We start from the raw sequence: 14,061 nt of genomic DNA, 5'->3' as shown, positions 1-14,061 counted from the left end.
ACATGTGCAATGAACTACGTAAACTAACAATCTCCTCTAAAATATTCCAATTACAAATCCGTACTCGTAAAAATTAAGTACGAATTAAAATTTCTAACAAGCCAAAACACACTACAACCAATGAAATCAAAATAAATTGAATCAAATTAATTAAATTGAATAGCTCCATAAGAACACTTCAGCATAAGCAAATTAAATTGAATAGCTCCATAAGAACACTTCAGCATCAGCTTCCATGTCATCATTCTCATTGTGCCCATATCCACCAGAGTGAGGTGGAGGTAGCATCAACCCCTCAGCCATATTTGCAAGCAATCCCGGCATGCCGAAAACCGCCTCCTCATCCATGAACAACACTTTCTCCGGCAATGTCATCGTTCTTTCCGGCCTCATGTCATCACCGGAAACCTCGTTGGATTGATCGTCTTCCGACACCCGGAAAGCTTCTGCCGCTTCCGCTGCAGCCTTCTGGATATCCTTAACATTGGCCGATGCCGGTACAGGCAGCCGCCAAACCGAGTCAGCAAAAATTGAGACAAGCCAACCGGCGGCCCCTCAGCGCTAGCGCCGCCACGTCATGGGCCCGTGCAGCCATCTCCACCGTGGGGAACGTCCCCAGCCATATTCTCGACTTCTTGTTCGGCTCCCGGACCTCGCACACCCATTTCCCGCCGTTCCTCCGCCTCACACCCCGGTACACTGGGTGCCGAGTCTCCCGGAACTTCTTCCGCCCAGCTCGCTTCTTCGGATGACTCGAAGCCAACATAACCTCCTCGTCGGAATAATTGGCACGGCCCGTGCTGCAGCCATCAGACACCACAGATGATGATTCCGGTGAATAATTAGAAAGGATTTCCATGAACTAGTAGTAGGAAGTAGTAGTAGTAGTAGTAGAAGTTTTAGTTGAAAAATTAAGTGGTAGTGGGTTTGATGAAGTGAAAATGAATATATATAGAGAGATGATAATGTAAGACACGGTTCCAACACAACAAAATGGGATATTATTGATGTGGTGCCAGCTGTTTTTGGCACCTAAGTTGTAACCTAATAGGTCATTGCCATGTGTTATTTCAGGTGACGAGGCCAGTCAACAGGTGACGTGATCTTTATCCACACAATTCTATGAATCAACTATAACCGCCAAAATCAAATTCATTTATAAATGGATTTCTTTTTCTGTAATGGTACGAGGAGACAAATTCATGGCTGATCGTACTAAGTTAAGCTAGGGTAATTTTATTTTGGACATTACTTAGAGTCCCACGGGTGAAATTGTAACCGCCCTTGGTTGATGCAGACTAATAAAAGTAATATGATTTTTTTTAATTATTAAATTAGATATAATGAGATATATATATATATATTTATCAAATTAAATATGGTGACTATATACACTATCTCTAATTTGTTAATAGAAAAAAGATATTGTTTATTTTTTACTGATTCACATTAGTGATGAGAACTAAACATAAATTCCCTAATGAAATTCTTAAGTATTATTATTTTTTTATTTTTGTTTGAATTGTTTGGACATGGTACATGACATACTGGGATTTTATTGGATTGGAATTGATACTCCAATTTCAAATTTTTTTTTTTTTCAGCATTTAAACAAAATTTCTTTCAGAAATTTTTCACATTATAATAAGTTAAAGTAACTTAAAGTTGCATTATATTTTAGATAATATATATGCATACGTATGATTTCAAAATTTAACACATAACTTTAGTATTCCTTTTAGCTACTAGAAGAGTTTTTGGAACTAAACTATATCAAATGGTTTGTAATGTAATACAATATAGCTGAGGATATAATACAACCATCAAAAGGTACGTAGTTAAAGCCCCTCTTACATATGATTTGAATTTGGCCTCAAAACCTTCCTCATTCCTCACCTTAAAATAGCTTTCAAGGATTCCATTTGTTTGAAACTTTAATAAGTTTCTAGTTAGTTTTGTGCTCCGAATGATTTTTCGTCTTTTTGCCCTTTACTAAACTAGGCCACGAATACAAATAAGTAAGCGTTATAATAAAAAAAAATATAAATGAGAAAAAAGTTAATGAACACGTGTTCTCTAATTCCGTAGAAAAAAACAAGGAGTAGGAAACCTATTTGGCCTGAGTTCACATAAACCAGACAGAGGCCCACATGAGAATTTACAACACTTAAGTCAATTTAGGCCCATGTAATATCCTAATTTATTATAGAGGGCATTTAAGATATTTTGCCTTTTATTTTTATTTTTATTTTTTTTATTAAAAAAGTTAGTTATAGGGGGTAGTGTGGTAAATACACAATGACATCGGGTGAAAATGGTCGGAGGTGAAATGTAAGAGAGAAAGTTGTTCACTTTTGAGACTACAGGGACTAACTTGCTCACTTTTATACCACATGGAGGTATTGTGCTCACTTGGTGAAACTTCAGAGTTTTTTTTTGCACTTTTGTCTTCTTTTAATGTAATGGTACGAGGAGACAAATCCCTGGCTGATCATACTAAGTTAAGCTAGGGTAATTTTATTTTGTACAATACTTATATTTCACAGGTGAGTCAGTACACTGTCTCACCTTTGATGTGGGCTAATAAAAAATTGACATGTTTTTTTTAATTACCAGATCAGATATGGTGATGTATATACTTACTTAGCAAATCAGATATGGTGTGCATGGGTACACAAATTTTTTTTTGTAACATGATAATGTTTAGTAGTTAGTTGAGGGTGGGGCGAATCGAACCTACAATCAATAGGGTGGGGGACACTTTATGGTTGGGCCCTTTTACTACTCGGGCAACACCGTCACACTTTTTTTTATAAAAAAGATGGTCGTCAGATAGAGAGTGGCTCATCAGGTGTTGATGGACTTGCAGAGTACTAACTCGTTATCCTTCCACCGACAGAAGCCGAAGGTACTTGACCCAACTCCTTACTTGGAGCGGGTGAGCAAGCAATTACACACCACTAGCCTTACCGTCTGGGCCAAGCCCAATTCCGACCACCTTTAATGCCCTCACTTGAGTTACAGGCTTGAGTGATGGAAAAATACAATGTTTATTTTTTGTTAGTTCACATCAACAGTGAGAACGATGTATAACCTCACTAATTAAGACCCAAGTACTATTCTTCTATTTTTATTTGAGGTGTTTGGACATTATACATGACATCATGGGATTGGACTGGATTGAAATTGATAGTCCAATTTCATTTTTCCGAACAACATTTAAACAAAATTTCTTTCAATTCAAGCAGCTTGAAGTATATTATAAATTATTAACATTATAATCAGTTAAAGTAGCTTAAAGTAACATTATATTTTAGATAATATATGTATGCATACAAACGATTTCAAAATTTAATGCATAGCTTTAGTATTCTTTTTATTTGTGAAATTATATTTATTATCATCTTATGTTCAACAAAGTACCTTATAATTTTGAAATTTTAGATACTATGGGTAATCCAAAAACACCTAATGAACTCACAATTTTTCAAATTTTAGATAAATTGTGTAATCGAATGTTAAAATTCTTCCTCGTGCTATATAATATATATATACTGTCCACTTTGCGTCCTCTTGATGATAACAATTTTCTAAATGAATATGGTCTATAGTGGAATCACATTTTAAACTATCAATAACTTTAATTATTTCACTTTGATAAATAGATCTAATTAGTAGGCTTGAATATTATGATTTTTTGTTGTTTCTAAAGAAATTTGAAATTTGAATTTTCTTTTAAAAGGTAGATGAAATATTAGTGGACCACAATTTTTAATTTTTTTTAAGATATATATTTTTTAATGTATATTTATTTCATTCTTTAATATTAGTTAATTGATTTATTTTTGCACTTTAGAAATATCTTTCAAAAAAAAAAAATAAAAAATCCACACTCAGGGAATGACAAATACGAGTAACAAATATATAGCAGTGGTTAAGTAATTTCTAAGAAGTTTTGTAAGCGAGGCATAGGTGTGAGCTGTCGCATCAAGACAAGACAACCTTTTTTTATTCATGATGTAGGAACCAACAACCAACCAATCGTTTGTCGACACGAATTTGACAGATGTCGCCGGTTAGAGGCGTGGTAGCTGGATTCATAGTATAAACTTGGGTTAATTATAACCACACCCCCTGAGGTTTGTCATATTGACAGCCATATACAACTTAGTCATTTTTTGGACAAAGACACCCCTTAGGTTTACAAACTTGAACAATGACACCCCAAATATGATGAAAATACATGTTTACCCTTTGACCATGTAAAATGACCAAATTACCCTCATCCAAAATATCCTTTCTTCTTCCAATTTTTTGATCTTCCCATTCATTCTGTGATCCCTTCTTCCCCGCCGTCCATCAAGCCGCCACGAGCCCATCACCGTCTCGTCGTCGCCCTCATTCAAGCCATCCATAGCCGCAGTCCATCAAGCCGCCACAGGCCCACAGCCGAGCCCATCACCGTCCCGCCGTTGCCTTCATCCGAGCCATCCATAACCGCAGTCCATTCCTTCATCGTTTGCTCATAGCCATCGCCACTGCCGCCAAGCTGAACCAACCTCGCTCACCGCATCCGAGCTCTGCCACCACCGAGTCCAACTTGGACGAGTCAACGCCCGTCACCGCAGCTGTCAGTCAATCGCGCCCGTCATCGCCGTTCCGAAGTCAATCGAGCCAACTGCCGCCGATTCTATCCAACCAAGCTATCCACCAGTGTTCAGTGTTAACAGCCCATTGCCCACAACCGAGGCTGTCTTCCCATCGCCCACAGCCAAGGCCGTCTTAAACAAGGCCGAGCCCTCACCAGCCAAGCCCTCACTGGCCACCGCGAGTCCTCCACGACCGAGCCATCCACAGTCAAGCTCTCCATCGGCTGAGCATTCCATTTTGCTTGTCGGGCGTCGTCCTAAAAGTGCTTTCCGAATCGAGATAGTCACCCATCACACGAATCTAAAACCCAGCTCCACGACACTCGATGACGGCGGGCGGCTCAGCCGGTGAAGGGCTCGGCCATGAGAGGAATTGCGACATGGAATCGGCGAGCAAGAATCGAGATTAGGAGTTTGAGATGGGGGTTTGAGAGATACTCTCTGTGTGTGTGAGATAGAGAGAAATTTGGGTTTGATTTACGGATTGGGAGGGTGTGGAAGAAGAGGAGGAACTGGGTTGAGAGAGAGAGAGATGAGATGAGATAATGAGATGTTGAAAGAGAGAGATGAGATGTTGAAAGAGAGAGATGAGATACAAGGGTAGTTTGGTCATTTTAGGTGAGGATTAAAATATATTTTAGGGTATATTAGACATTTCATGTCACTTAAGGCTGTGTTTGGCTCCGTTTTTTTAAAATGAGGTGTCATTATTCAAGTTTATAAACCTAGGGGGTGTCTTTGTTCAAAAAATGATTAAGTTGTATATGACTGTCAATATAGCAAACATCAGGGAATGACGTTGTAATTAACCCTATAAACTAAATGTGCTGACCACGTGGCGTTTTCCAAAGTGGAAGTGTCCAGTTCAGTGTGTTACTATTTCCTGGATTTTGTTTTATATTTTAATGGTAACCAAACAGAAAATTGGTGGGTCCAGATGGCATGGTGGTGACTTGTACGAACGGCAAGTTATGGGGGACAATTGGATATCCTGGTTTGACTAACTCATGGATGTTCAATTCTGACTAGTGATATAAGGTTTCGAACTTTCGAATATTTATTGATACGCTGCAAATTCTATAATTTTGGGTATTTTGATGAGCGCAAATCCTCCGTTGTTCCTAACCCAGCTGTCCCTACAGTGCGATTTTTTTAGGGCACAAATTGATCACGTTTATTGTGATTATTTCCTCAATCTCATTTTAGATGTCGGTTTCTAGATTTGTGAGTCACATATCCCGAAGCCGACATCTAAAATGGGACGGAGGTAGTATAATATATAAGGTGAGGTCCATGGTAATAAGAAATGACCATTTCAGTTAAGGATAAAGGAGTGAACTTTTTATTAAAAAAAATAATAATAAAAATTAAAATTAATACATAAACAGAATTCCTAAACAAAACAAATAACCAAACTCATCAAATAAAACAAAGCCCTCTCTTCTAAAGAACCCTAAAATGAAGGGGCGAGAGAACCTTTAAATTGCAAGCTTTAGGAAAGAAGGAGGTCTAATTTCGCAACAAGTATTTACATTTCATTCTTGCAACTATACTTTGTGTGTGAGAGTGTTGTATTTGTTGTGTGTGTGTGTAGACAGTAAGTGTGGTTGGCTGAGCTAAGTTCGAAAGTTGAAAGTTGTTCTTATTTTTGGCTTAGTGCTATCATAGGCCAGATGCCTCCAAGTGGATTAGTTGGATTAAGATCATTCGATGAAAATCCATCTTCTAATTTTTTAAAATATCCATTTCCCTAACACTAGTTCACAATGAAGCAACCTTACCATTGCACCCAGAAACGCATCAAATTTAGTAATATTGTAGTAATCAAAATTCATATAGTATATTATACAAATTAATAAATTTAAAAAAACTCAAAGACATAAAATGTGGACATTAACGTCCTTTTGTACGTCAACAATTTCTATATTTAGTTTCAGTTTCATATGAAGCAGAAACCGTAGAGCCCAAGGTTTCAGCCAAGGAAATCTTGGTAATTTTGAAGCATACAGCTAGCCTATTAATGTGAGAATTTAATAGTTTACTTGACTATGATGATTTTCAGGAAATGATACAAAACTCAAGTACAAAGTAGATTCATGGAATTAAATGTTCAATCTCAAATATTAATCAAGCTCATGACAATGGAATTCAAAGTTGAAGGTCATCTTCAAGACCAATGGGCTAAGGGGTTGGTGAGAGGTAGGTCCTTGAAAAATATGTGTCGGATGATAATTCAAAAGCTCAACCCTTAGGAATTAAAAACAAGAATCTAAGCTTTAAAGTTAAATAAAATGTTTTTAAGGCTCCTAGTAAAAATGACTTAGCCCATACACTTAAGCTTAGATTTACTTAATATTTTTTTCAGAACAACATTTTGAATTTTTTTTTTTTAAAAAAAAAAAAAAAAAAAATGGCTAAAAGAGGTTTTGGTGAAAAACCTTAGAGCAATCTTAGATCTCACGGTCCATTCTCCATCAAGTTCCGATCCAAATCAAAAGACTACATTGGACATCATAGGCTGATTGTTGATTATTACGGTAGACCTTATTAGTTTTATGTATGCTGTTTAAAAGTTACAGGCTAAAAATCCAACCTACATATAATCATAATGGAAGAATATTTCTAAGGACTATAGATCATCAAAGTGCTTTTTCGCCTGAATGCCGTTAGATAAATGTATTTTGAGTTGTATTAACTACAAATACTATAACGATTAAAGCAAATTAAGGGTGATAGGTATATTTAGTGGCTGAGATGTTTCAAAATAAGTGACAGGACTAAGTCCCACAAATTTCTCAATACATGCGTGGATGTTGCTTCCGTTCCCAAGAGCAACGCTCTCTGACTTAAATTTCTCCTTTATGTAACGTGAGGATGAGGATAAAATACTGACAAACTTAGCCTCAGCCTTTTCACACAAACACATAGCAAATGTGCTTTTTCACACACGCACACAAGGTGTGTGTGTATATATATATATATATTCATATGACATAAACTAGCTAGAATTTGGCAACATCTATAGCAACCATTCTTCTATATACTGAAAGAAGCAAGCAGACTTTGATCGTTAAGTACACAGCAATATTCACTCAAAATGTCATTTTTCTTCTTTTCTCAATATTACACCCATTTCTCTATAGAACATACATGTGCAATGAACTACGTAAACTAACAATCTCCTCTAAAATATTCCAATTACAAATCCGTACTCGTAAAAATTAAGTACGAATTAAAATTTCTAACAAGCCAAAACACACTACAACCAATGAAATCAAAATAAATTGAATCAAATTAATTAAATTGAATAGCTCCATAAGAACACTTCAGCATAAGCAAATTAAATTGAATAGCTCCATAAGAACACTTCAGCATCAGCTTCCATGTCATCATTCTCATTGTGCCCATATCCACCAGAGTGAGGTGGAGGTAGCATCAACCCCTCAGCCATATTTGCAAGCAATCCCGGCATGCCGAAAACCGCCTCCTCATCCATGAACAACACTTTCTCCGGCAATGTCATCGTTCTTTCCGGCCTCATGTCATCACCGGAAACCTCGTTGGATTGATCGTCTTCCGACACCCGGAAAGCTTCTGCCGCTTCCGCTGCAGCCTTCTGGATATCCTTAACATTGGCCGATGCCGGTACAGGCAGCCGCCAAACCGAGTCAGCAAAATTGAGACAAGCCAACCGGCGGCCCCTCAGCGCTAGCGCCGCCACGTCATGGGCCCGTGCAGCCATCTCCACCGTGGGGAACGTCCCCAGCCATATTCTCGACTTCTTGTTCGGCTCCCGGACCTCGCACACCCATTTCCCGCCGTTCCTCCGCCTCACACCCCGGTACACTGGGTGCCGAGTCTCCCGGAACTTCTTCCGCCCAGCTCGCTTCTTCGGATGACTCGAAGCCAACATAACCTCCTCGTCGGAATAATTGGCACGGCCCGTGCTGCAGCCATCAGACACCACAGATGATGATTCCGGTGAATAATTAGAAAGGATTTCCATGAACTAGTAGTAGGAAGTAGTAGTAGTAGTAGTAGAAGTTTTAGTTGAAAAATTAAGTGGTAGTGGGTTTGATGAAGTGAAAATGAATATATATAGAGAGATGATAATGTAAGACACGGTTCCAACACAACAAAATGGGATATTATTGATGTGGTGCCAGCTGTTTTTGGCACCTAAGTTGTAACCTAATAGGTCATTGCCATGTGTTATTTCAGGTGACGAGGCCAGTCAACAGGTGACGTGATCTTTATCCACACAATTCTATGAATCAACTATAACCGCCAAAATCAAATTCATTTATAAATGGATTTCTTTTTCTGTAATGGTACGAGGAGACAAATTCATGGCTGATCGTACTAAGTTAAGCTAGGGTAATTTTATTTTGGACATTACTTAGAGTCCCACGGGTGAAATTGTAACCGCCCTTGGTTGATGCAGACTAATAAAAGTAATATGATTTTTTTTAATTATTAAATTAGATATAATGAGATATATATATATATTTATCAAATTAAATATGGTGACTATATACACTATCTCTAATTTGTTAATAGAAAAAAGATATTGTTTATTTTTTACTGATTCACATTAGTGATGAGAACTAAACATAAATTCCCTAATGAAATTCTTAAGTATTATTATTTTTTTATTTTTGTTTGAATTGTTTGGACATGGTACATGACATACTGGGATTTTATTGGATTGGAATTGATACTCCAATTTCAATTTTTTGTTTTTTCAGCATTTAAACAAAATTTCTTTCAGAAATTTTTAACATTATAATAAGTTAAAGTAGCTTAAAGTTGCATTATATTTTAGATAATATATATGCATACGTATGATTTCAAAATTTAACGCATAACTTTAGTATTCTTTTTATTTGTGAAATTTTATTTATTATCATTTTATGTTTGATCTAGGACGGACTCAGACCATTAAGTGGGGCCATTAAGTGTGTGGGGGGGGGGGGGGGGGGTGGGAAACAAAAGCTTATCGAGGGGTAGTTGAGACCACCTCCCATGCATGATACAAACTAGATTAAAACTCTATCAAGCACAAGGAGGCAAGAAAAGGATGGGTTAGCCAAAGAGAAGTTGGTCGAAGTAGGTCACCCACAGAAGAATGGACGAGCTGGGCAACCTTTGATTGCTTGACAAAGAGGCTCAAGAAATATGAGACTATCCTAAATCCACTTTGGGCATGCAGAACAACTACACGTGGACTAACCAGGGGGAGCCCCTCGACAACTATTAGCGACTCCGAGGCTGAAGACTTAATAGGGTCGAAGAAGAAAGCCTCACCAATCTACATATCGATGACAGGGGGCAACAATCAGTATATGATCATGAAACGCGACCTTGACCTCCAAGAGGGGAAAAGAAGCGCAGCAGCAATAAAACTCGATCGTACCAACATCAACTACAATAAAGAGATCAGCAGTCCTGTGTCAAGAACTATGCTGGATGTCAAAGCAAGAGCAATGTGCGTGAAAGAAGTTGCAGCTCAGTTGAGTCAAATCCTAAAAGATTGCTGAGGTGTTGAAAAAAAGAAGGAGCCTACAACTAGCCAAGATCAACGGAGGATACTTAAGCGACCTTGGTATGCTACCAATCTCAAAAGGTACTTCCGTTAATATAAAAGGCCACAATTCATTTCTTCCTTTGTTTTCTTTCTAGAAAGTTAGGCCACATATGGCCCCCATAAATAAAATATGTTGTACTACAGTTTATTACCTTCCCAATCCAGATACATGGAAATATTATGTGACAAAAGTTAGTGTGTGTCTTATAAACTTAACAAAAATAGAGAGTGTTGGATTCATTTGATTATCTAAGATCCCATGTATCCGACGGTCCCCATTGCAATAGGAAGAATACTTCTCTCGCACATATAAGATGACCCACACATAATTCTTTTCCCAATGTGGGATAGTTTTATTTTTTAACTTTCTCAACAAGTAGCGACAAAAGGAAGTAAGATTATCGAGTCATAGTTTAAAAGGAAGTTACATTTTTCTATAAAATTGAGGGGAATACCAGCACCCCGAAATTGGGTGTTATAAATTATAAATAGAAAATGTCACTTCCTAAAAAATACCTTATTTTTGTCTCACGTCGACATAAAATAGCACGAAAAACCTCTTTTATTTTTAAGGATTACTTCATGGCACTAGCATACTGCAAAGAGGGTCTGCACAAAGGGTAGTCAGCTAATGCTAGACCCAAGCCCAGCGGCCAAATGACATTTTTTTGCAGTAATCCCCTCCATTTTGGGCTTAAGAAGTGTTAGGCCCATTATACTGTTTATCCCATATCAGGCAATAATAGTATGAAAAACTGTGATACCCTTCGAATCCGAGACACGTGTTAATCGGGCCCAAGCCCAAATCCGAGGGAAATATCAAACAATTAATACTTTAATGAACACAGAATAGAAGATGAAATAATAAGAAGTAAATAAAAAAAATAGCTGAATTGAATTCTAATGGAAATCCTTAAAATATAATTATTAAAATCCAAACTCCAAAACCTCCAATTAATTCATAACTCGGGAATCCATCTAGTGGACCCCTAATAAAAATCCCAACTGTAAATGAAATAACTGAAATATGATCCAAAGCTAAAAAGTAAGCAGTCCTACGTAGTCGGTGGAATAGAAGTCTGTATCTGCTCTGCACGACCAACCTTTAACCCTGGAACTGACTAGCACCTGAAAAATAAAAGAGTAGGTCAGGCCCACATGCAAGTCCTGATCTACTACGATCAAAACAGGAATCCGATATGCAGATACATCCTAGATAGACTCAACAATATCTAGAGTAGTCCATATATGTATATATTACACACTATAGGACGCTCACTAGTCCAATAGGTTTGTCTCAGCCTGAGTAGAGATACCATGCAAATCGCACATTACGTGGTCATGTGTACCTAGACCTACCAGGGAATAACACCTATGTCCAGTTATCCATCCTAGGCGATATACGCGCCCTAACCATGGTCCTGAGACTCAAGCTCATACCATGGCACCATATAATAAGTATATAAAGTCCGTGTCCATTCCAATACAAAATATCATCCAACTGTTGTAGTGGCTTGATATATGTATTACTATCCATCCCAAAAAACCAAATTATGCCATTCAGTTATTTACTGACCTGACACTAATAGGAGTTGGAATTAACTTCTATGGTTATCCCACACCTTAATCCATTTTAGGTAGGATTTAGTATCTGAACTAATCCATTCCTAATATGCCACCGTCCCATACCGGTGCATACAGTTCTCCAATCCACATAATTGATAAAAATAATATTTAATTAATTTATCAACAGTTCTCCAAAATATGCATCAGTACAGTTTAATACATATATAACGGCTTTAGGTATTCACTACAGACCCTAAAAATCAAGCTCCAATTATTTAATCTGCTAAAATAAATTATAGCGTTCCAATCCTCCAAAACAGTCGATAAACCGATACAATTATGACAATTTATGTATCAATTAAATCCAAACTAAGCACAGTTAAATATAATTAATTCACCATACTTATAACATTGAAAAAATATATATTTATATATAATCAGATTATTTATAAAAACCTTGCCAAATTCCATTAAATAAAATTAACAAAACAGTGTGAAAGCTACCAGTTTTCTCTTAGGTTTTTCTTACTCTAATCTCCCATCCAATTATGAATTTATATTTTTCCACCATAATACCAGCCTTATACAGTTCTACACATCATTTAAAACAATTTAAATCAGGTGCATAAACCCAGAAAACCAAACAGTCCTTAAAAACCCACATTGCAGTGTTTTCGAAAGAGAGCAGGCTCTTAAAATGGGAGCCTGCTCCATTTTTCCTACCTAGAGCCGGCTCTAGGCTCTTGGAGCCGGCTCCAAGACACCAAGAGCCAGCTCTCCCCTTTGGGAGCTAGCTCTAAGAAGTTTGGGAGCCTTCTCTCCCTCCTCTTAGCAGCCTCGTCCATTCTAGCTTCGTTTTCTTCAACTCCAGTGATTTACAGAACCTCTGTAATGTGTTCTAATTCTTATTCTAGCTTCAATCTTAGTCCTAAATAAATTTTAGACCACTGATATCCAATTAGAACATGTATGGAACACAAGTTTTAAAGTAACGATTACAAAACCTCTGTTGGCAAATTTTAAGCAAGTCACAATAATTTAATTCAGACTAATTCAGTGTAATTAAATACTGTTCTAAGAACTTGTTCTAGGGTTCAAACTCAGTCCCAGATTAGTTACAAGGCATCTAATCGCATTACTAATCTCAACTAAAACAAAACTTAATCGTAAACCACAGAAGAAACAAATAGCAGAACATCAAAGATTATCAAAACAGTTAATTCCTGAGATTAAACAAAATTCATGTATGCATAAAAGACATGTTATTATGTTGTTTTAAATCTATTTTAGCCTTAATTAAATCCCTGGAGTCTAACTAGGCATGCACAGAACATGAATTAAAGGGAAAGAGAAGATCAGAGACTTGCCTTTGAGTTTCAGATTTAAAACCGTAATTCACCGTCTTTGAAGGTTCTGTTAATATCCTAGACTATAGTTCCATACAACCACGATCCTTCCTCCTTGAACTACTCTGTATAACACTCAACTCCACTCTGTGTTTCTTTCTCTGTATTTCTGTATCTCTTTATCTCTCTGTTTTACAGAACGTTGTTATATTGTTCTGGTTTTTTTGTTTCCAAACCCTAAACCACGGTAATGCACATATTTATAGGTTTATCCCAGTAACCCTAGTCCATGTTTAATTTAGAGACCAAGCCCTAATTCCCCTCCTAATCGGCCCATGAAACTATCTAAGTTCTAACCTACGGCGGCTCACCTATACGTGAATTATAAGCCAAAGTTATAACTGTAATCCCTAAGTTACGATAGACAAAATAAATCACCATTAAATCAAAAATCACAAATAAATAATATAACAGATGTAATAATACAAATAATTCAAATAATACAAATAAAACAATTAATTCAAATAAATAAACAATTCAAATTAGACAAATAATTTAAATTAAATAATAATCACTTAAAGCACCACAATATAATTTAAATTAAACAAAGAATCCAATAAAATGACATATAATCAAATAAAATGCAATCAAATAATAAATTTAATTCCAGAAATATCCTTTTAAAATTAGGGGTATTACAAAAACCCCTTAGAAAAAAGGGCGACAATACTAATAAATTTTAAAGGGGACCAGCTAGCACCGAAGGCAGCCTATAAAGTTAGGCTGAAAACATTGGCGTAGTAGAATTAACCCCATCATGTACCTTGTCCCATATCGAAAATAAACGAAATAAAGAAACAGTTAATATAACCTTATCATATCACAGATAAGTGCTAATGAAGGAGTCATTATG

The 14,061-nt window shown here is 36.8% G+C and overlaps 1 protein-coding gene and 1 pseudogene across 1 annotated transcript; both read right to left on the bottom strand.

Annotated features, from left to right (window-relative positions):
- LOC132271865 (dehydration-responsive element-binding protein 1B-like) lies at positions 1-898 on the bottom strand (annotated as a pseudogene).
- A 6,845-nt stretch (positions 899-7,743) lies between these two features.
- LOC132271863 (dehydration-responsive element-binding protein 1B-like) lies at positions 7,744-8,693 on the bottom strand. The gene has a single exon (XM_059773368.1). It carries the CDS (start codon positions 8,653-8,655, stop codon positions 7,990-7,992), a length of 666 nt encoding a protein of 221 aa, XP_059629351.1. The 5' UTR covers positions 8,656-8,693; the 3' UTR covers positions 7,744-7,989.
- Positions 8,694-14,061: the final 5,368 nt, after the last annotated feature.

This window comes from Cornus florida, unplaced genomic scaffold (genome assembly GCF_030987335.1).
Source record: "Cornus florida cultivar Cherokee Brave unplaced genomic scaffold, ASM3098733v1 CherokeeBrave_3.0.0_Hap2_Chr08, whole genome shotgun sequence".
Classification (NCBI taxonomy): domain Eukaryota; kingdom Viridiplantae; phylum Streptophyta; class Magnoliopsida; order Cornales; family Cornaceae; genus Cornus; species Cornus florida.
Note: the sequence above shows the minus strand (reverse complement) of the source record. Positions and strands in the feature narration are given on the sequence as shown.